Genomic DNA, 24,214 nt, shown 5'->3' with positions numbered 1-24,214 from the left:
GAACATCCCTCTCCTGGGAAATTAGATTAACCCACATTCTGGAAACGCGTAACAAACTACTCTTCCGAAACTGCACCCGCAATCCTAACGACTTACAACCGACGTCGCTTGAGCGATTGTCTCGCTGGGATTTCACTGACGACGTCAAGTTGTACTCCATGCTTGATACTGCTTTAATCTCTTTAATCATCCTCTTGGGAAAAATAATGTTTGTTTGAATAAAATATAATTCATTGGCAATATGTTCTTGGTTAAAGGTTTGTAGCCCTTGACAAGCGAACATATGAAAAGAGTATCTTTAATTCGTTACTCGAAACTTGTCTACATAAGAATTTTTTCCAACTTTTTCCCTGGGTTAAAATCACATAGTCAATGATAGCGAGCTGCCCCGAGCTTCAATTCCCCACCCCAAAAAGAGGATTTCCGTTCCTAATAGTCGAGACGAAACCCCTTGGTAAATTCCTCTACTGGTTTTTCGTCTTTGAAAAAAAATCATCGCGACGGTAATCGTATAATCGCTCCGGAAAAAAGAAAACAAATAAACGGCGGAGGATTTAAAACGTATTTTCGAACGGCGAGACTGACTCAGCTGGTTGAGATTCCATTTCAGACGGTCCAATTATTATCTGCTGGCCCGACACGAGATAATCGCGAGCGACGACAATGCTCTGGCTGTATATCTTGCGGAAAACTGAGATTTTAGCTCTTCTCTGCGAAATAATACCCGCTCGTTCGCGATTCTTTAGCTCCGGTGATATCTCATCGCCCAAACTTGAATGCTCGAGATTAAAAAGATATTTCACGAGTCCGGCAATAATAAAGTCATCGGGCAGAAGGAAGATACTTTTTTATATTCCAGTCTCTTGGCTTAGAAGTTGGAAAAAAGACTATAAAAATGATAAAAATTGAATATAATCTTGAAATGCAGTTTTTTTTAGAATTTCAGAATGTGGTTCACACATTTCCTTCCAAAAATTCTTTCCTAAGTGTAATATTTATAAATTATTCAGTATTTCAACCCTGCTTCAGGTGTTAATCTCCAAGATCCAAACCAAAATTTTTCACCCAATCCATAATAAGAAAAATCAGAGGTGTTATCTACAACGGCCGAGGAAAAAATTAATTAAAAGTAGTAAACGCTTTCTTTTAAAGTTCTAAACCGTAAGACTCTCTCATAAAGCCTTGCCAGGGGATCGTTTAGCATTTGAATAGACCAGTTCAGTTGGAGGCCGCTCGGGGGAATCTGCGGGAAATGCGGCCCGAATAAATTTTCGAGTGCGCTTGGTGGCTCCGTGTTTAACGTGGTTGCCTCAAACTGAAAATATTGTGCTCCGAAGGTCGAGAGATTTTTTGATACACTCGGACGTGCTCGCGTCAGCCTTCGCCCGCGTTATTAACCTTTTTCGAGGGTCTAGAAAACATGTACCAAGCGAGCGTAAAACCTTTTACGGGACCTGGATATTATTATTTAGACGTGAAGCGAGGCTCGTTGCAATATCTTCAAAGCGTTGACGTTCGGGGACTCGTTACCTCAAACTTTCGCAGGGTTTAGCTGGTCCCACCGGGTCAATTTAATTAAATGTATTTATCTTCTTAAAATGCATGTGCAAACCTAGTTCGGTGTCTAAATTTTCTTATTTTCCGAATTTTATATGGGGTGTAAACTCCGATTAACACACCAGTATTGTCATAATTCTGTAATATTTCAAATCTTTTTCCAATCACAATCTTTTACTTCAAAAGAAGGCAGTACATGTTGATAGTAGTGCTGATGCTTTGGGTACATAAATCTGTTCGTTAAGTGCCAACAATTTACGAAGCTGTTAAGACAGATTATTAAAGAAGACAATCCATCAATTACTCCCCCCAAAAAGGAGTCACCGAGGAAAGCTATGATCTCGAAGATGAATCCTGTGTATAAATCACTCGAGTAAACGAGAGGAAATACCCTAGGAGGGAAGCGGGTATCTTGTCGGTTAGCCTTTGGACGGGCATTTAATTACGTGGGATTCATTGTTGCGCCACGCGAGCACGAGGGAGACTCACGACCTCGACCATGAGAGAGGGTGCGATTTATTTCGGAATACTAAACTACCCCCATGAAAACATAAATTCCGTCCACTTAAATTCGACTCGCTCGTGCTTGGTCGAGTGGAGATACCGCCATTTTCTATTCAATTTCGCCAAGTGATCGACTTCATTGACTGTCTAATTATAAATTGATCGATTCCCGATTAATTTACCCGAGTGGAGGCTATTTCGTTCGGCAATTTATGAAACGAACCAGACCGTAGACGATGGACACACAGCTTAGTTATTTATTAGACGGATCATCTATTATTAAGCATACAGTCCGTAGAATTTATTTAAATATGCAATGGGACACGTCGACGTATCAAAGGATTGATATAAATTAACGAAGCGAGATAAAAAGGAAAGAAAATACAAAGTTCTTTATACTTCGACGAAACACCAAACTTTATTTGGTGTGATAAGTATGTTATAAGTTTAATCAATCCTCTTCTAAATACCCCTATCCTCCAGAGTAAAAATATTCGTGTTGCATTTGCGGAACACACAATTTGATGTTTTTCGATTGGTACTTGTACGTCTAAGAATGTTTCTTAATTAATTTTCAGTACGTCCGGCGGAGGAGATACGCACAGCTGATCGAAATCGAGTTAATTAAGGGTAACAAGGGCCTCGGTTTCAGTATCGCCGGTGGTATTGGCAATCAGCATATACCCGGTGACAATGGAATCTACGTGACGAAAATTATGGAGGGCGGTGCCGCGCAAGTGGACGGCCGTCTTGTAGTCGGAGACAAATTGGTCGCCGTCAGAAACGCTCTGGTGAGTTGAAGCAAAATTATATTCTATCCTGATTTGATCCCGTGTGACACTTCCATCGTCGCCTATACAATTAACGTCAAACCGTAATCTAATTGTTTAAAATATCGTCACGATAAGCTGCTTCTTCTTGAGTAACACAATTCTTGGTTCAAGTGTTCCCTGACCTTTTATATTTAACTTCTTTAAATACTTTTCACGAGAAAATCTTTTCGAGTGATTGATGACACCCGACTATTTTTCACCGAGCGACTACATCGAAAAAGGTGTGTGCTCTTGATTAGACGATTTCTCATGCAGAGCAGGGACTGGCTCCACATAAGGAACAGATTCATTTTTCATTCAGGGGAAAAAGCGTCGGCACATGTGTGGTCACAATTAGGGTTCGAACCATTTGGTTCTGGCACTCTTGGTTTCCACAAATAGAGGACTAGGGTGGTTGGATAAAATTGATGGGCGTCTGATGGATCTTCCACTTTTTCGACCGCGTTTAAAAATGGAATTCAAAAATTCGTTCATCTTTCTACCCCCTGGAACAATAATTCAGAAAATTCTACAGTAAAGTAATCATTCAAAGACATTCACCCCCAAAAAAACAAAATATTTTCACTATCTTCCTCAAAAAATTGCTCTCGAATGCTACGTTTTGAGTTTTCCACCTAGTTCCAAAGCACCCTGTTCGTAGCGTACTATTATAACGCTTCACCGCCGCGAGGAACAGCGATAACTCAGCTCGCCTCGGTGTGTTTATTAAAAAAAATTGACAAAACTTGTAATAAATTGCCCAGGCTCCCGGATGTTGCGATCGATGGCGGTTCTTTCGACGTTTTCGGGTGAACGATTTATTTAAAAGTTTTCGCGACGGTAGATCGCAAGTCGATTTAACTTTCCGCGCGATTGCGTGTCAGGCATACACTTGAGAACAACGAACGCAGCGGGAAGTTCGTCAGTTGTTTATGACGCCACCTCGGAAACTTCAACGATGTCGAGCTTTTTTCTACGCCCGCCGAACACCGTCGGATAATTACCATACACGCGACACGGTGTTTGCACCCCCGCTGTTTCGGCTGCGCTTCGTTTTTTCGCGTGCCCCAACTCGCGAATGACTGACGCAAAAAATGAAAGATAAAAAAAACGAACGAAAAACTGAAATACAGCTAACCGGAAGATTTATTCCCGTTGTTTGCGCAGCTGCGCGAATATTTATCCCGTTGTTTATCGCGACCCAAAAACCTACTGTCAATTAAAATTTTATTCCCCTCGACGATCCGTCTTCATTGTGCTGTGAAAGTGAAATATCTCATTCAACGGCGGAACAATGGTTTCGTTTTATGGTAAATGTATTTTTGTGTTTTTTTTTTTTGGTAACAAAATTACTGCGTTATGAGGTTCTTTTTCACGTTTGAGTACGGATTTATTATCATTTACCACGTTCTCGCTAAAGCATGAATATTATATGTATTATTAAATTTTAACAGGATATGTTTGAACACAGTAATAAGCATGACAGGGATGATGTCTCGCAGTATTTATACTGTAATCCATCTCGAAGTGTTCCATGAGAAGTAAAGGATGGATGATTGATAGAGGAAATTGAACGGAAGAAATCAATTACCGAGCCTCGCTAAATCTTGATCGATACTCATGGCCAGGGTTCACGTTTTCCTAGCGAACTTTTCACCGCCCGCGCCTTTCCTCGGCGAGAAATAAAATACAGAGACGCGGACACGGTGAAAGGGAATAGGTTAGGAAATTAAGATGAATGAACGACGATAATGAATGGAGAGAGATATTTCACGTGAAGAAAGAACGATGATAGGGTGTATCTTCCATATTCATCCAGGCGTGTCTGAAATCCTCGATGTTGTTAACCGTGTTTCGTTATCCGTGGTTCAATTTTTATAGCCGAAACCACCCTACAGAGTTTCACTCCTGTCATGCTATCAGAGCTCCAGATTCTGCAATTTATTAGAGCTCCAGAAATATGTTATTTGTAATGCTAATGGACGTACACCAGCGGACATTTATCAACTTTGTTTTTGATGTTATTGAAATATGGGTGAAAGATATGATTGGTTAATTCTGGATCCTTGAAACTTTATGAAAAGAGAAGTAGAAGGATTCTTGAATCATTTAATTGTGTAATTATTAACTGTGTAGGCACTGACGATGGAAGCTTAATTATCAAGCAAATGACTATTTTAAACTATTAGTAATTATTTTAAATATTATTTAGTATTGTCATGATATCAGAAGCCAACAAATGGGACCTGCTGTTACAATTTTCGTATCCATAGGGGTGACTGAAAGTGCCTCATAAATTTCCACCCCTATTGTGTAACCCATGTCTCGTTTAAATCAAAGATAAAAAAGAGGATCCCTTTAATTCCAGCAGGGCGACAAAAACCTCGAGAACGTAACGCACGAGGAAGCAGTGGCGACTCTGAAGGCGACCCAAGACCGCGTGGTTCTTCTGGTGGCGAAACCGGAAACCGGAATCGTGCCTCCGCCACCACCCCCGATGGCCTCGGACAATTCACTCTCGCCGCAACCACGTAAGCCGACTACCCTATTCTATTCGGATATATTATTCGCGTCCAGCGGGGTCGCGCCCCGCTAACTTTTCCTACTCGTCGTTTCGGGACGTTTTCACGATCTTTTCTTCTCGAATTTTCATGACGCCGTCTTCCACGACCATAAATATTTCACACGCCGCGGCGGGAAAAATGTCGGACGTTACTTTTGTTCGTGCCGCGGCGGAAACTCTTTCAGCGCCGTTTTGGTTTGGAATTTACACTGTTTCGTCGTTAAACTCTTAGAATCGCACGATTTTAAAGAAAAATGTAGCACGAGTTGCACAGACTTGCAGTTTCATACTTTAGTAAAATGTCCTTTTATTATAATACGGTTTACTTTCTCTCTTTAAATATTCAAAGTTAAGAACCGTCTCCAAAATAAATAATCACTTAAATTCAATAATAAATATCTCCAAATCTTCACGCATAAAAAATTTCAAATATCATTTCACGGATCAGCAATTAAAAACCAATACTCGTCACTGAAAAATCGATCGATAGGTCGTCCGGCATCATTTCCTCTTAAATGTAACAGTCCCGTAATTCTTTTAGTTCCTGGATCTCCCACGGTGGTCATAAACAGCGTACCCTAGCGGAAAATGAATTTTTGATCCTTTCGCCGACTTCTCCGCGATTCTCCGTTTTCCTGTTCGTTCCAACGATCGGGTGTAACTTATTCATCGCGCTCATAAAGTCGTGCTCGTAAACTACCCCTAAGTTCTCTCGCGACGACCGGACCGTGACCCATTTCACGACCGTCGGGAGGCGGTCGCCGTGAAAATGCTCCAAAACCGAGAAAACCAGCCGGTTTTATCATCCGCCATTCAAATTACGTTTTAAACAGGAAACGTAATTGCGGCCGGATATCTCCGCCTTTGAAATGTTTGCTACAATTTTCTTGAATAAATAAAAGCACTCCGCTGACTGTCCTTCCTACTTGAGACGATCGCGTTTTCGGACGATTCAGGAGCATTTTCATATTTATTTTTTACGTACAGTCATAAATATTCGTAGCACCTATGTCTGAAAAAGTTTGACTAAATTAAATAATAGTTTTGATGTTACAAAATGAATTTTTCATTATAAATATGTATATGAATAAGCTTATACGTGAATTTTTATTATTTCAACCAAAGGAGAACATATTTTAGATGTTATAAGATAGTGTAAAGGTTATATCTTCTTACATGTAGTATTTTGAACGCAGTACAACTTCACGTAACGCGTCCCTTCGAGGGCATCAAATGCTCCGAGGGTTGCCGCGAGTTCGGAAGCCATCTAACGTCTCTTCACCGCGGGAAAGGAAAGTTCTAAATTGCCTGTTTTCTTTCCGTTTGTTCCCAGGAAAACAAAATGGCTCTGTGTCGGCGCTGGAAAACAACTCGACTCTGCCGTACTCGCAAGAATCACGTCACGCGTCTTCACTCGCGCTTCATGGAGCGACCACGCCACGAGCTGTTTCTCAAGAGGACGTATCACGGTGAGTTCTTTCAAAGTATGCTTTTCCCCTCTTTACGACAAAAATACCGAGTAGCTGTTCCCTCTTGTGCTCTTTTAAAGTCTCTTTCTCCCTTTTCTTTTATTTTCCGAGCGCAAACCGCTCCCTCGTTCCCTCTTCGGGATCCTTTCCCCCCACGTGGTAAACTCTTTCGCGCCGAACGCCTGAAAAATAAAGACCCGGAGTATCGCGTACACTTCTTCTCGAACGAATCATCCGAATATCGCGTGACTTCGCCCCCTCCCTCCCTTTCGAGTTACTTATTTTTTACTCCCATTTCGCTCGCGCGAAGACTGGAATACTGAACTTTTCGAGGAGGGGTAGATCTCCTCTTAAAATCCAAAGCGGAGCACCTCGTATATCCATGAAAAAGAAAGTTCCCAGGCCGAGTCTAGATGTCTTTATCGTCCCAATCAGTGATCCATGAATGCAACCGGACGAGTTGCGACCGCATTCCGTGCATAAACACACACCCGCACAGCTGGTGGTTAATTATACAGTCGCAGAGACTGCTGAATTAGCTGGACGAGGGAGAGGAGGGACAACAGAGTCCACCACTCGAAGAGACAGACAAAGACAGCGTTTAGGGGCGGGCCGCAGGTTTAGGTAGTCGAGCAAGGGAAGGGGTTGCGGTCGGCTACTGTGCGGACTAATTGCCGATGGATTAAGAGCTTATCGAATCGGTCCGCCTGCCAGGGACAGGATTGGTTTGGGAGCATTATGTACCCCTCCGCGAGCCTCCGCTGTCCGCTAGACCAGTTCCACCCTCGATGTCCAGCTCACTATCTCGCATGCAACAACGACGCGACCGTCGGTACGCTTGGGTTAAGGTCAGCTGAGCATCGCGCGAGTTTCAGGATTCGTTGGCATTCGCAGCTCGACTATTGGTTGTCGAAACACTCGAGACTTCGAGTCGAGACGGTCGGTATTGTTTTAACGCCTCGTAGGACCTGTAATTCGAGCGCTTAATTAGTACCTGGGGGCACCCGAGCTCGATATCACCAGAGGTTGCGAGCCCGAACAGAGACGGAGATTAGTGCAGCGGACCTCGGCTCGTTCCATCGCGTAATAGACGTCTATATCTCGTACACTTCATACCGTTGGAGGATTCTCTCGATTATGGTCGCGGGTTATTCCTGAAATCTGTTGCCTGTTATTCTAGAAATCACTCAGAGCTATCAACTGTTTTTTTTTTTTAAATTACTTACTAACGTCTCATCCCATTTATATATGATCCATATTTTTACGAACTATTTTCATGTCCCCTGTACTGAATTTAATATCCAAAAGTCATTATACTTCTCAATATCAATTTTCAAATTTGGTACGTATCCGTAAATCCCCAGGATTGCCTAGACAAGTCGTGCGGGGGTAAGACAGAAAACCGAAGTTCATCCTGAAATTGTTCGCCAACCGACGGATAATTGAGGAAGATGGAACGAATATCGAGGGCATCTTCGAGAGCCCGTAGATTGAAGCTCACCTTGCCCCCAGGTGCGCGGAAAGTTTCGCGTAGCCGCACTTAATGAAATATTCCATTCATGGCAATATTTAACGGTGGGTTCTCGGCGCAGTTTCCCGAGTAGTCAAAACTGCAATTAGTTCTGCTTTCCTTTCACTCTTTCTCCGACCAGGGCGTACTCCATCCGCTTCCAACACCACACTTCCTTCCTAGGTTAAAGTTTCGAGGCTTCCATCCCCCAACCCACCCCTGTGTGGTCGAAGAATCGGATTTCGCCCACGGGGATTTCGCGTGTCTCGACTCGAACAGCCGGAAAAGTGGAGCCAGGAAGATAGACTCTCGCGTGGGAAAAGAGGATGCAACGCAGTGGAAAGAATGGCCATGGAGAGGGAATATGGAAGACGAGTTATTACGGTACTCCAGCCATCGGCGTGGTACGCGAGAAACTTTAATTTCTGGCCCCCGTAAATTAGCTGGAACCATTATGCTGCGACGGTAATTTATCCTCTGTAGGTTGCGAAACCACCCTCGTGTTTGGCCAAACCTGTGGGCTTGAGTTTTCCGGAGGAATTAGGATAATTATTTGGTAGTGCTATTCCGCTTGAGGGTTCCAGATGGCTAGGACAAGCTATCTGTAACGATGATAAACCGAATCTGAAATACCTCGTGAGGGCGAATCGTAACAACGTGGTGGTGTAGGACTGGCCTAAATATTTGGAAGATTGAATAGGTTAAACAGGAAAGAAATGAGTCGTTTGTGAGTTGCTAATGTAAAGTGCTTCTTATTTACTGGGTTGTCCAGATAGTTCGCGTCAATTTTTAAGATGTATACATGTTCTTTGTTTTCAACCATTCCGATATACAGTAAGTCTCGTAAATATTCGTACCCTCTACGTCTATTAAAGAAGTTTGTCTAAATTAAATAATAGCGATTTAAATAAATATCAAAAGCGACTGACTGTATTCAGACCTGTACCACCTACCAGAAATCGACATGGCCTTTCCAGACAGCCTAATATGTTTAGTTGCACAAGTAACTCTCCACGTGGAAGTATGCATGAAAAACTGCAACGAAGTTACAGAAAGGATTGCGTGTTGACATAGTTCTCCTCATCAGTGGGTCAAGTTGTAACAATAGTCGCAATTACCCAATAGCAGCGAACAATGCAGAAACTGCAACGTCTTCTTTTAAAAGAATCATCGTCTCGAAGTCGAGTAAATATCAATCTCGTGGCCTGATTCCTCTCTTTTCTTCCAGCAAATTGATTCTCCCGTGTTTTTCTCTCGGGGGCGTCTTGTGTTCGCCTTACCTCGAATTACCGAAAAACAATCGAGAACGTCGATAGGCGAGAGTGAAATACCGGCCTGGGAATTGGAACAAACCACCCTTTCCAGCGTGTCAAAAATCCAACGAAATTTTCGTCTGTGGGAGATAGTTTTAAGCAATTTACACACCGATGGTCTTGAAACAAAACTAAATTGTTTTAATAACATCTTTATTTAAATAAAATTAATAGGAGTATACGGACAAGTATCGGTCACCCATTCATTTTCTTGAACATAAATTTTGATGTAGAATTATGCAACATACATCAACATAAAAAAAAAACACATTTATTACATGTTATCACATGATAATTAACTCCACTATGCTCCACTGTATAGTTGGAGCATAATAGTTTCCTAAATATGAGGAAAAACCGTGTGCTCGATACCAACTTGTTGAACTTCCATTCACTGCTTAATATTTGGCCAGTTTCCTCGACTTTCATTATCCGTGCACGCGCGAGATTTATTCTAACATTTCGGGCTAACTGTTGAGCAAATGTTTTTCTTGCCGTTGCGGCGGCTTAATTTCACTCGGACGAAGTCAATTACGCTTGGCAGTCAGAATGGGCGCCAAAAGTCCGTTATTAAGCTAATGCACGATTCCCCGGTAAATCCCTCCGGTAAATAACTCGCGTTTAATCACCGAGAATTATGGTTTTCTAATCCTTTGTAATATCCGTGAAGGGCTTGACGCAGTCTCGCTCGTTAAACGCGTTCATAAATCCTGGATGCACCTGAGCTACGAACGCGAGTGTGACCATAACACCAACGCGTGGCTTCTTTATTAGGTCTTTCTTACTTTGATACTGTATTCACGTTGGACGAGTTAATATATCTCCTGCAGCTCTATTCATGTTTTTGATTAGATGCTGCTCTGATGGAGTACCAAATACTATTCATATACGCTTTTATTTTAAAATTAGCATATCAATTATGAAAGTTGTTCGAGGTTATTTTGATACAGTTACAGAAATTCCAGGCGTGGTTTAATTTATAATATTTGTTTTCAATAGTTTCAACCCTTCATTGGAATCCACTTCAGTAGTAAATAATCACAAATATTCACTGAATCCTAAACTCACGTGCTTCAGAATATCCTCATAAACTCGTGACGTTACTTCTACGACCTTGAACGATCTTGAATGTCCTTGCACAACCTTGCATGCCTTGGATAATAATAAACATCATTGCTTCCCAACCCCCGATCTTCCACGACTCCGATCTGTGACGTCTTCCTCGAAACCGGAAACTGTAAAGTTCCTGGCGGGTGTCGGTGGTTACAACGTGTCCACAGATTCGCGTGGTAGTTGAGGAAGCACCGACGCTCAACTCTGAGGTCAGATTCACCCTCTCCGAAAGGGTAGAGGGTGAGGCAGAGGCGAATTCTTGGCACGGGCTGCAGTGGCTCGGTCACCAAGCGATCCATACACGCGTGCGCTTACAAACACACACCAAAACACACACATACGCGTGCGTAAACTCGGAAAACCTCGAACGTATTTGCGTTTCGACGTGTACAGGCAGGCTTCAAAAGTGACTGGCCGTAAATTTGTGCAAATAATTCGCAGCTAAGTCCTACCGAAAAATTCAAAGCGAACTCTGGTCAACATTTACTCTACGTAATTGGATTACCAGAATTAGGACGCGCCAGGAACCGCTGTTTCGCGGGGAGATTGTTATTACAGGATCAACACTTGGGTTCCATGACATGTCTGTAGTTGAAATTAAAACATTGGTAATGTAAACAAGGAATTGTAGTTATGCTCGGTGAGAGGTGATGAAATTTACATTTCCATACCTGGTAAGACCCAATATTAATCAACTTTTGTTAAAAATATATGTAAACTAAATTCACCACTGACTTTATTCCATGGAGAAATTAAGATTGACTTATTTGAGAGATCTCGAATTTCGGAGCACACGGTAGTCCTCCTTTTTTGGCAAACAGCGCGCAGGTATACATGCATCTGTGGCTGTGTGGGACAGTCCACGCGCAGCTGATGCACTCGTGTGGGTGCATCTATAGCTGCAGTCTTGAATGCAGGCCAAGGTCAAAGCTGGCCCGGGTCACGAGCTTGCTCGCTGGCTTTCGACAGTTTCGCTTACGTAATACGCGGTATCGCTCGTATCGATCTGTTACACCTAAAGATGTGTCCGAACGCGGCTGGTTGCATCTTCGAAGAAGATGTTACCAAATATGGACGAATTTCGTCTTCCTCGTTGGAAATAATTAAAATTCATGTATAGGCTTATTCATGTCCATATTTATAATTAATAATTCATTTTTTAATATCAAAACTATTGTTTAATTTAAGCTAACTTCTTCGATAGTAATAGAGGGTACGAATTTTATGGGATTGACTCTAAATTTGTCTAGCTATAGTTGCACAACAATAACCATAGTCCACCAAGGAAGATCTGAGATCAGAGGAGCGTATAGTCGTCTCTTATTTTATAAAAATGATTCGACCAGCGATTAGCGATCCGCGAGAACGTCCCCAGACGCGAGACGATTGTCCGCGGACAAAGGTGTCCCCGGAGAGATCAGAAAATGAAACATTCTTCCTGTTGCCCATGCCACGGTGGCTTGTCCCCGGCAACCGTGGCCAAAGAGAAATGGCGAATGAAACCTCACAGGAACTAGAGAGCCACGGGAACAATGGGCCGATCCGGGTGTCGCGTTTAGAAAGAAGAGAACACGCGGTCGCGGGTGAGGGGACGCGGCGGATAAAAATTCGCGAAGCTTTCCTCTGGGAGAAGCCTGCGGAAAATCCTGGCCCGTTCAACCCGTCCGGATAATGGAGGATCATCTCGTGCCGGGAAATCCATTATTCTTCGATGCAAAGTGCCCCCTTGCACCGTGGAAATTGTTCGATGTGAAACCGCCCCTTAGTTCTACTACAGATGCTCCTCTCGTCTAGCTATTATTTCTGGCGACTTTAATGGAAAAATGCTTGTCTCCGAGACGGATGTCATTTTCGCGAATCCTCGCCCATCATCCCTTACCTTCCGTAGGGCCGTGGGTACGAGCCAATGGGTCTCCAGCTGCGGGCGCTGTGGCTGACGCGCAACCCCTTGAATATTCACGAGGAAGCTTTGTTAAATATTTTCAGAAATCTTGCGGGAGCTTCGATCGAGACGAAGCTGGACTCTGGGGGCGATATTTTTCACGTCGAGACTATAATTAGGAAAATTACGACGCTGCTTCGAAAGTACTTTAATTATTTGTTGATTTTTAATTAGATGCATAGAAAGTAAATTATTCACTTCCGAGTTAAAGTAAATATAACGAAGCATTATTTTTAAATGCCATTTTAAGTGATGCGCACCAGCCAAAGCGGAACAAAGTGTTTATACTATTTTGCATTTGGCACAACATTTTCCCCGGCTCTGTCAGAGCACAGTTGGTTGATAAAATGGGGTACAGTGCTGATTCTGCACCCTCTCAACCGCGCTGACACAATCCCCACTCGAAATCTGTCGTTCGCAAAGCGGCTGTAAGCAATGCTCGACAATCACGATTGCTGCTCGCCGCACGGGGATTTTCTTTCAACGAGACAACGTCGGCTTCGCGACGACTTCGACGACGGAATAGCTGAGCCAGTGATTCTTTCTCAGACAACGTTCTGTCCCAATGAACGATTTATTGATCGAGATGCGATCCATGGGAACCCGAGCACCGTTTATCGCGATTCAATCGAACTGAGAACAATTTCTGACGAATGTAAACATCAAGTTCGAAAGCACAATTAAACCCAGAATATTCTTGAAACACGTAGTTTCTTAGCAATATTACTAACTTCTAAAAATTTCTGTTCTCTTCTTATTCACTCTCGTACAAATAAAAGAATTAGTAATTAAAAGAAATATATTCTATGTTTCGTATTAATTTTGAAGCTGAACAATGGTTCGCCTTAGAAGATAGAACCAACGATCTATTTCAGAATTTCTTAAATATTCAAGATACAGAAAGCAATTCATACCGCCCTCGAATTCGAGTGGTCGAAGTCATCCATCGATCTCAGACACCCCTAAACGCCGACAAAGCATTTGCCTGTGTCGCGTAGCATATCAATGCCTGGGGGAGTCAAGATTTATCGTCCACCGCGAAGGCGTGACGAGTTTTCCAACACGTTTCGTCGGTTGACCCGTGTCACGCCGCGGAACATATTGATCGGGAGGGGGTCGAGGGGGAAGGGTGCAGGGAAAGTCGTCGAGCGACATGTATCGGCCATTCGGTGCTGAAACCGCTCGTAAACAAGTTTGTTGTATCCGACGGAGGATTTTCACGGTTCGTGCCCGCGTCGTATAAATAATCCCCAGCCCGCACAGAACGCATGTAAGATGGCCTCCGAGGGGTAAGATTGAAATTGGTCCGAAGCCGAGCGTCGCGGTGCCGGCCTTTCTTTTTCTGTGTTACGACCTCCTGGGATTATTAGAAAATTGTTACGGTACCCTTGGACCGGAGAGTATTTTTTTTTTATATTTTTCTTGGGGGTGGAAGGTTCTCGAAAACAGGGTTTCATCTCGATTCAAGGATTTGCTTGAGACTCCAATCGCAAATAGAAAATAATTTTGTAATTTATCATCCTCGTCTCGTTGATATTAATTTGCTCGACTACTTTATTAATACCCCAGTTCCTTTCTAAATATAATATGGTCTTATAAATAACATTTTACATGTCTGACGATGACCTGGTTAAAACGGAGAAGAATAAATGCTTGAATAAATGAATAAACGCTGGGATTACCATGAAAAAACCCTTATTTTAATTTCTCCCCCAAGCAATTGAATACTATTAACATATAAATGACTTTATTCCGTGAGGAACATTAAATTGAGAGATATTCCCGCTCGAAGACTTTGTCAGAAGTTTATTATTCGAGACACTGGCGACCCTTCGAGTTTATTTGTCCCATCGATCGCTGAAATCAATTTCTGAAAGGAACTATAATTCGTGTGGCTCGTCTACTCGCGTCTTGCGGTAAGAGTAAAGCGAACGGATAGTAAAATTCATTGGAAATTTAAGGTGATCTCTTTCATGGCGCATATTTGCATGCAAGATTTCGCGATACAAGGTTGGCAAGGCATTGCCCAGCGACAGGGTCAAAGTTCGCGGTTATCGCTGCGGCAAGTGCTGGAGAAGGGAATACTTCATTAACTAGCTGAAAGTTATGCCAAGAACGTGACACAAAGGCCAACGACGGGGAGGGGGTGAAAGGTTCCTGTCAGGCTGCGGCTGTTTGCAAAGCTTGCGGCCAATGTCAGAAAATAGGCTGCGGTCGTATTCCTAATTATGTGCTTCGGGGAAGCGGAAGGTTTGGTAATAATCGTGTTCTTAATTTTAATAAAGACCAATCTGCAATCTCACTAATTTATTTATTGGAGCATTACAGCATTATTTATTCAATCCTTAGAGCACTATGGAATTTACGATCTCTACTACTTTAAGCTGATGCTGCTTACGGACTAAATTTCTTCCTTCAATTATTCAAAATTAACCAGTCGGCTGTGATTGACGAGTACACTCGTCATGGAGAAAAGGCAGTATTTAATTTGAGTAGCAGAAGTATAAGTGGCATCAAGTTCTGAGACGACCTAATATATAGCCGTCTTTGCGATCCAATATTTCAACTGCGTCACTTACTCTGTGTTTGACGACTATTCCTGTCGTAGCTTGATTCCCACGACACACATAGCGCACTGAAAAGAGTACGCCACAGCCGACTGGTTAAAAACAAAGCTCGAAACTTAAAACCTGCGTGAACGTTGCAAAAGAATTGTTCAAATGGAGACAGCATAATCCAATCAGTAAACAATCCTGACGCGGAGGAAAATGTCCCCTGCTAATTTTTCAGAGTTTCGTTCGCGGCCTGGTAAATTTGCGCGGAGTTAATTGGTTTCGCGACAGGGATGGAAAAGGGTTTACAATAACCCCGGCGTGTTTTTCGCGTTCGAGGATGGGGCAGCTGGTAATTTCTCATTGTGTTTCCGTCAGACGTTCGTTTTACGAAAAGATCAACGTTCTCGTTTTAATCCACGTCACCGTGGCGCGCGCTGCGACAGCAGCAATCTGCAGATATTGATTTATAACGAGAAACAAAAGGATCCAGGCTGTCAATGGCGTAGAAGGCGAGCGCAGACACCACCTGCGGCCCTTTTGATACCCGCGAAATGAGAACTTTGCCACGGACAGGTCTCCTTCTCCGTTCCGCCATCCCCTTACTCGCAGAGGTGAAGGTATGGCTCGTAGTGGCCAACCCCGTTTCTCGACACCCCCGCGTTTCGCGCCATCCACCATTTCCCTCCATAGACACGCCTGCTAAGCGTTATTCTGGAATTGTCACGTGAAAGGATCCGGTTTCGTCCTCCGCAGCGTTTCCTCCCTGCGGTTTAATTTGAAAAGCGGTCGAGAGTCGTCCCACGCGACTTCAAAGGATGGCCATTTTTTTTCTTTTTATCCCAACCTTTGTTTATGCGCGTGTCGACACGCGTAATAAACTATGAAAATTTTTCCTACCGACGTTTCTCCTGCTCCCACTTGCTCTTCTCATTCGCCCGTTTAAATAGGTTTTGCGCGATGAATTTTCATTCGAGCTTTGCTTGATTCTCGTGGACTCTTCTGAAATTTCATCGCCCTCGGTTGCAGCCCTTGTCGAAGAACTATTCCGAGGTTGGATCAAATTCTTCGGGGATGAAAGGATTGGGGTCATGGAAATTGGGGATTCGGTAGCAATTTTGTCGCGTTCTATCGACTATTAGTATGTAAACACTGTAGTAGGTGTTAGAATAAGTGCTAAAGGGGAATATTTCTGAATATAATTTACTGGGGATAATTTGAGCCATTCATTGCACAAATCGATTAACTCCACCAGTCACATAAAAATTGTAACATTACTGTTACTTGAAAGCTACATCTGTATTTATGCATTCTATAATATTTATTTGAATTTATATTATAAAGGGAATTTTAAAAAACAATGTACAATGATTTGTGCAATGAACGGCTCGTTTGTACGAATGACTCAGAAACACCCTTTACTTCGAAAACAAACAACTCTACTTAAATATACCACAGCAGAAGTCAAACGCGCCAGGTCCTCGTCTCGGAGCTTCCAATCACATTAACTCGAAGTGGATTCGTGTTGTGCGCATCGAGTGGTTTCGTTGGCGTCGGTTTTAATGCGACGTTTACGCTCTCTTGAACGACAAGAAGAAAATGCACGTCGACGACGACAGCTCTCAGTAGCCACGGGGGAATGGGATCGTCAGCAGTAAAAGGATACCCACGCGCCCTTTATTTCAGTCCGAGTAACTTTACGGGTTCACGGTTACGTGCGAAACGTACGAAACACTCCAGCCACCTTAATAAACATGTAATCCAGAGCAATTTCAATTTTTACAGCGTGTGTCGGTTTAGAACGTGCACGGGCGAGCGTCTGAATTATTCCCATTATTCTCGCAGCCGGGGTGGAATGTTTAAATCGTACTCTCGTTACGCGACACCCCTATCTCGATCAGGTTCGTTTCATGGGCTTTGAGTTACGTGTGGGAGGTACGAAAACCGTTACGTTCCTCTATCGACGAGCGGCGAATGCTGTTCTATGGATTTTACGATCAGTTCCATACTTTATTTCTTAACGCGGAAAACTTCTTTCCCCACGATGCACTGAAAATACAAAGCGGTTATTAAATCGGCGCGTGCTATTGCGAGGGAGAGAGAGGACGAAGATTCAGCCAATCTTTTAGCAATTCAGATATTCAGGTCGTTGGAATTCACTGTCGTCGACTCGAGTAATCTAGAAGAATGTTGCACGAATGTGGTTTATATTTAAATAAAAACAATAACGATTATGGCAAAAATAGTTCCAGTTGGTTAGTATGAATATCATTACACGGTTAATTTAATTTTTTTATATGCACAGTCGGCAAAGGAACATAGGAAAATCTCCAAAAGTAAACAGGAGGATATACTCTCTATCAAGACATGAATTTTCTAGGATAGAATGCTCAACGCCAGTAGTATACGCGTGTAGCAACCCGAAAACGACGAGATAACCGTTTCACCCTTCGTCTCGACCTCTTGGTCCGCCCGATATCACGAGCCTGAAATCACATTAGATAAGTTTGCCGCAGTTGCGAGGGACACGCGGCGAAACATCGCGCGCCACCGCAAGGTTGTGACACCGGGTGAAAAGATCCATTCGGCGACTATGATTCGCGAAGTTAGCGAAATCTCGTTGCCAGACAATTCTGCTTGAATGCCGGCGACATGCTGGGGTGGTCGACGATTTGCCAGGCCGTGGACAGGCACTCCTTGTTCGTTCATTAAACAAGTTTACCCGCGGTGAAGTTCGTCTGTTCCTCCCCGAGAGCTCAGCTCTTGGAACACGTTGTGGACAATGCGGTATACAGCCAGCGAACTTGTCTGTCTATTAAAGTTTGTCAGCGGAAAGACGTCGTAGATTATAAAATATGTACAATGGGTTTCCGATTCTGAGAGGCAATTGAGTTAAAACACTTTAACAATTGGCTTTCGATGAAATATTTCTCGAGAATTTGCAAAGAAACTTTTGAGTACTGGGTGTACTGAGTGAAATTAGTAGTATAGAGATTCTAGGGTGTTTTACGATAGCATATTCGGAAGACATGAGATTCAAAGCCCTTGAAAACTCATCTTGTAATGCAGTCGCTCGGTTCAAGTTCATCTTAAGTTAAACGTTTTATTTGTCTAAATGCATCAAAGTTGCTGAATTCCCTTCTCCTCCTGAATCGTTATCGTTTCACAGCCGATTTAAAAATGGTCGTTCGCTGTAATTCACACGTTGCGAGGGATCCCTTTGACACACTCGTTCATTTGCGTTCACCTGGAACAATTGATTGCTACTGCGCGCTCACCGCGAAACTCCCCGTTTTTGCGACTGGAAACGAATGGAAGAGTCTCGCGGAATAAAATTGTCCCCAGGGTATCGCGAAGCGAGTCGTTCCATTCGTGTCGCGATCCCTGGTCTGTTAGCATGCTGCAATTATCTCGGCTTGGTCAGGTGGACGTTAAAATTTTGTTGATCGTCGTCGTCGCGTTGCCTGATCGCGCCTTGGCGGTCGTTCATCTCCGTGACAACGACCCTGTTGGGCAAACACTTGGCAGATAACGAAATTAACCCTCGTAGAGCAAGGGGATCCTGATTTGGCTCCGGCGTAACTGCGACCCAACAGCTTGTTCAGCGAGCCGGAGGAGGCTGTTGTCGGGAAACAACCCCTTCGTCGATCTAACGAAACTTTGTTACCGCGGCAAGAAAACTCGACGCTCCGAGAAACGACTTCCGTCGGGGCTCTGTCGTGACCTGCTCGCGCCAACTTTTTAATTGTATGCCGGAGGACTATTACTGCAAGCTAATTCTTTTATCCTGCCACGGCATTGTATGAAAATCTGCTGAGAATCGGGGGCAAGTGCGGACCTCTGTTCGCGGTGAAGCGTGTCGCTACTAGGATTTCGAAAGCCTCTGGAGCAGGGATTCACGGCACACGGTGAACGATTTCATTGTGGACCGTGACCTGATTCAGTGAGCAAACTGTTTGTGTTAGACATATTTAATCGTTTATGATGTGCATCTAATAAATTTAGGTGGTTTGGCTTATAGAGTAGTGTTTGGAGCAGTTTTTATATCAGATGATAGAGTAGAGAAGCGAGGGAGAAGCCTGTGAGTAAGGTAGATTATTCTGTCGATAGTGCAGTGCGTTCCATCGGTAAGCCTCGGCAATGCAGAGCCCTACTTGGTCGAAAGAGAAGTGTTCTACGTGACCGGTAAAGCGATCTGTCTTACTGACCGTGTGCTCTGCACTAGCAAGTCTTATCAACAGATTTCTCTACCTTACCAATTAACTACCAGTCTACATATACTACTTTAAATATCATTCTAAGTAAAACTGAACAGATAACATAAGAAAAATTCCGTTTCTTACTTCAACATTATTTTTTCCCTAGATCTACACAAATCTATCCCGCTAAACAGAAATATTGTTCACCGAACAAGAACCTTCGACGGCGGTTAACCGCAATTTCCTTCATCGATGACAAAAATGATCTACATCCTCGTAACCAGTGTTATTCCAGACACAATGGAAACGAGCACAACACGGAGAGCGTGTAAGCGACGGAGGCAGTGGTATCCTTTGGAAACCTCGTGTTCAAGTTGCATATCGTTCGCACTTTCGTGCCTTGCACTGAAGAAAGACAAGAGACCATTATGTATCGTCGATCGTGTCGGTGACGATAGACGCGCGCTGGCAATTCGCGGGCACAATGGGAAGAGGTGGTTGCGCAACGAACGGTTATGCGATTAATGCGCAGCATTGTGGCAAACTATGTCACGAAGAGCATACAGAGCCGGTGCCGTTTCTGGCGCGCAGATGATTCCTTTAAATGAGCTGTTCTAGAGGTGAACAATATGAGTCGCATTCCGACCTTCTGTCCGTATCTAATTTTAATTCAACCCTCGGGTGGAGCTTCGCCTGAACCGAAATCGGGGGTCTCGATTGTAATGAGCACACCTCGCCTGGTGAAAAGAACTTCCATGAATGAATGAAGGTGTTTTAATTACTTGCGCTGGAAGTGATGCTCGGTTGAAGACATCGAATCGTGCAAGTTTTGCGTAAATACCATCACTATTGTTTTCAGAAGTGTAGATCTCTTTTGTTTTATTGTTGTTGGCCACGCCATGTCCAAGCATATTCCTCCTTATTTATAACAAAATACTTATTCGTGAATACTTTCAGATTTCTTAGTAAAGAGCAACAAAATAGTTGCGCAGAATTTTATTCATGTGATCCAACACGTTTTACCGCAGAGGCTCTCGTGCTCAAAACGGGAGCGTCTGGGTGAGTTTATAGCTTGCGATAATGAGTCATGCGATTCATTGATTCATTGATTCACTCTGGCAACGATCGGCTAATGATCGTGACTGGTATCGATAATCTAGACGGTTATTAATCATTATTTCTTCAAACTTAGAGGTTGCACTGGCATTTTTAACGTCATTCGTATTTGTTCTTAAAATTTCGTACGCGATTCGTACGGAGAAATTTGATTGTAGAATCAGTAGTATACGAGTTTTGAGAATATGGACGTCGATGATAATCGCGTTCGATTCGACTTGATTAAAGGAATATACAAATAATGGCTTTCTTTTCGTATCGAATTTATACTTTAATTTAATAAATTCTTCTCATACTACAATTATACAAAAAAAAAGGGTAAAATGGAGAACAGCCTATTCGATTTACAAAATGAGAATTCTATCCACCCTTCAATTGCCATGGAGTGCGCATGGTCGACTACAGTGGATCGTCCCTTGAACCCCAGTCCAATGATCCAATGTGTCGATCACTCTTCTCCCTGCACGATTCTCCGCGGTCGAGCATTGTCTTCTGATCAGCGTTTTAATGAGCCAACTTCAGCCGACGGCCAGCGTCGAGGAAATCCTGACATTCTCAATGAATCATTCCGGCTCGTTCGCATATTCACTCGTTTTACATGAAAAAAAAAAACAGATACAGTGACGAGAAAAGGGGGAGAGGAATACGCGACGTCTATGGAAGGGAAATGGCGTGGCCGTTTGGCTACGTGTCTTCGTTACGTGATTCAAAGGACGCGTCGGAATGCTTATCATCTGGCGTACACACTCGGTGTCGCTTGTATTTCGTATTTGACCGCCGTCGCGGTTCTCGACTTCCTGCTATTCTTCCAGTATCGATAGACATAGAAATATAAGCGAGCACGACGCCGTCGGTGCAGTCGTTATACCGTTATTATAACGGAGCGATTGTAGAAAGTTTTCGATCATGCTGTTCGGGGCCGCCTTCCAGTGTCGCGCGTCGCACTTGATTTACGTCGCTTGCTCGGGAAACACTGGCATACTCGCTGACTCTTCTGCTACCATTTGTCCGCTTCGTCCAGGTCCTCGGTTTCGATTGCCAAGAAAAGGCAAGTGGACGGTAATTTTTTAAACGAGCTATCTGGAGAATCGAAGAACCGTTTGCACAAGGAAGTAAAATGATGATCGGATTTCGTAGGCGTATTTCAGGCAAAATGAACTTGAATTATAACGATTGGAAATTCCCCATTAACACGTTGACTGCCAGACTAATACTCTTAAAAATTTCTACCGCGATTAAATTTCATTTACCGACTATTGGAAACTACACAATCAAACATTTATCGTTGTATTTATTTTTGTAACTTCACCAAAATTCAAGTATTTCATATAAATTCTTTGACATTTAACTTTCAAAATTAATTTTTTTAGTTTTTCGGTAAAAAGCACTATCGCGCTATGTATGGGGTGACATGGCGATCAACGTGTTAATTGTTGGCTCACAGTAGGAACAATGGGGTGAAGAGCGACATGAACCTATTTCCCAGAACACCTAACACTTGGAACGCGATGCGAGGAAAACGTCCGCTGATTTTTCTCCGTGTCGTGACACGTTGTCTCGGAGGCACGCATCTTACAGCGAGTAGTGGCACGGTAGTAGGCGCAGGAGAGGCGCGTTTTCCCGCGTATCGTCGGGACCGACCACTCGAATATATCGGCGCACAGTTGCATCGTGGAGAGTGGGGCCACAACAGACTCGGAGATATACAATCGTGACCGACGGAGACGCACGTGTGCACCTGCATCGACGGTGTCAATATTTGCGGAGGCCGAGCGGAAGTTGCCGGCGACACGGTACTGCATTCGTTGCACGCGAGATGCACTCTTGGAAAGTCTACGACACGGACCGTCGTGTGTGTCGATCGCTCGCCGCCCAACCGGAGAAACCGTCGTTTCGCGAGTGCTCTTCAACTTGTGGCAGAACCGAGTGCATCGTGTTCGTGTTCCTCGCGTGGGAGTGTGTGACAGTGGCGCGCAATCTTTTTCGCTGGTGCACCGAGTGAACGGAAAGTAATATTTCCTGCTGGGCAAGTAACTGGTAAGTACGAAAGTGAAACGTATTTCCGGTTAAATGAATTTCAAGTTCATTTGGAATACGTGCGAAGTTCTATGGGTTTGTGTAGGTTTCTCGAGGTTTGACAGTGACTGCTAAAAATACTGTGAACATCAGAGACTTGATACTGTAATTAACAAATCAATAATTAAAAGGACAATTATGTCCCTGGTAAATTATTTCGACTTCATTTCGATTTCAAAATGTAAAAATAAAAGAGCTAGAAAAGCTTTTATCTTTAACACATGATTACGTATTTAAAATTCTGCACTTAACAATCACGGAGTAGTTAAGGACTAGAAACAAACAACACTTCAGGCTTTTAACGTATTCGCTTTTATCGTTTCAAAGCAGGCGATAAAATCCGCGAGCTACTACTCTCTATTCACGTTACGCGAAGCATTGCACGTTTAAAATTTCGAGTTTCATTGAGAATGCCGTACGTTACGAATGTTTTCGACGTCGAATAACAATAACGTAGAAAATAAAAGGGCATCGCTCGTCGAGAAATCCGCGATAAATCAAAAAGTATGTGGACGTGGAAAACAGTTTATTGGTCGCGCGAGTCGCCGGAATATTTTGCAACAATGTCCACCCTCCCTTCCCCCGTGGTAGCGTGATTTACATCGAACCGGCCGCGATGAAAATCGGACGTGGAAAATTTTTCGCGCCTAAATAAATAACTCTGCGGTCAGCGATGGCGTAAAATCTGTAGTGTGTTTAACCCCACTACGAACAAAACTATGTGTAATGGCCAATTTCATTCGGATATTGGATTGGATAATCGATGTATCGAATTTCTAAAAATAATAGTATCATTCAATGGTTTGTTTGCAGGTGTTCTATCTTTTTAAATTAAATTTCTGAATTCTGATTTCTCGCCCGAATAAATATTCTTCCTGCAGTTGGCCATTTGATTTTTATAGTTCGTAACTGTTTCATACAGATGTTTTTTCGTACCTTGCATTCGACTTTCTTGCATTCTAAAAATAGTGCAATTCTGAAAAGCAATGGGAATCGAAGGAAAAAAAATTCCTAGAATTGGCCACCGTGCAATTGATGGGCTCGAATGGTTTGTTGGCAATCGCAAGTCGACACAGGGGAAAAAAACCCTCGACAGTTGGGAAAAATACGCGGTTCTCGTTTTGACGACACGATTCGTTCGCATGCTTCGAGTGGGTGCGTGCGACACGCACGTTCGACATCATGATTTACATTATTGGCCGCCGTCCAACATTGTCGGGGCGCGTACAGTGTACTTGTAACCTGTCGTTTCTGATTTTTCCTCGACCAGGCGACGATTTCCTTTTGTAACGAGCGAAATAGCGCTCACAAGTGGCAATTTCTTGCGCAATTTTGGGCGGCAGTTGCATCGACGACGCATGAAAGTATGTCAATATTGAAGATGATTATCCAGAAATAACAATTGAAATGTGGAAAGTGAATGAATTACTATTCTAGTCTCGCAATTCTCAAAGCTCGACAGAGTAGATTGCGGCAGCATTTCTGAAA

At 43.3% G+C, this 24,214-nt stretch overlaps 1 protein-coding gene across 17 annotated transcripts in view; it reads left to right on the top strand.

The window, feature by feature from the left end:
* LOC128872909 (disks large homolog 4) overlaps positions 1 to 24,214 on the top strand; it is a 393,187-nt gene that overhangs the window by 302,835 nt on the left and 66,138 nt on the right. For 16 of the 17 annotated variants that reach the window (XM_054116078.1, XM_054116077.1, XM_054116084.1 and 13 more), the window contains 3 exons: positions 2,640 to 2,852; positions 5,242 to 5,404; positions 6,770 to 6,905. In XM_054116078.1, the coding sequence (XP_053972053.1) occupies positions 2,640 to 2,852; positions 5,242 to 5,404; positions 6,770 to 6,905 (512 nt within the window). The remainder of the gene's footprint in view (positions 1 to 2,639; positions 2,853 to 5,241; positions 5,405 to 6,769; positions 6,906 to 24,214) is intronic. The other variant, XM_054116079.1, reaches the window with a different exon arrangement.

This window comes from Hylaeus volcanicus, chromosome 2, assembly GCF_026283585.1.
Source record: "Hylaeus volcanicus isolate JK05 chromosome 2, UHH_iyHylVolc1.0_haploid, whole genome shotgun sequence".
Taxonomy (NCBI): Eukaryota; Metazoa; Arthropoda; class Insecta; order Hymenoptera; family Colletidae; genus Hylaeus; species Hylaeus volcanicus.
The sequence above is the reverse complement of the archived record's forward strand: the minus strand, read 5'-3'. Positions and strand labels throughout refer to the sequence as shown.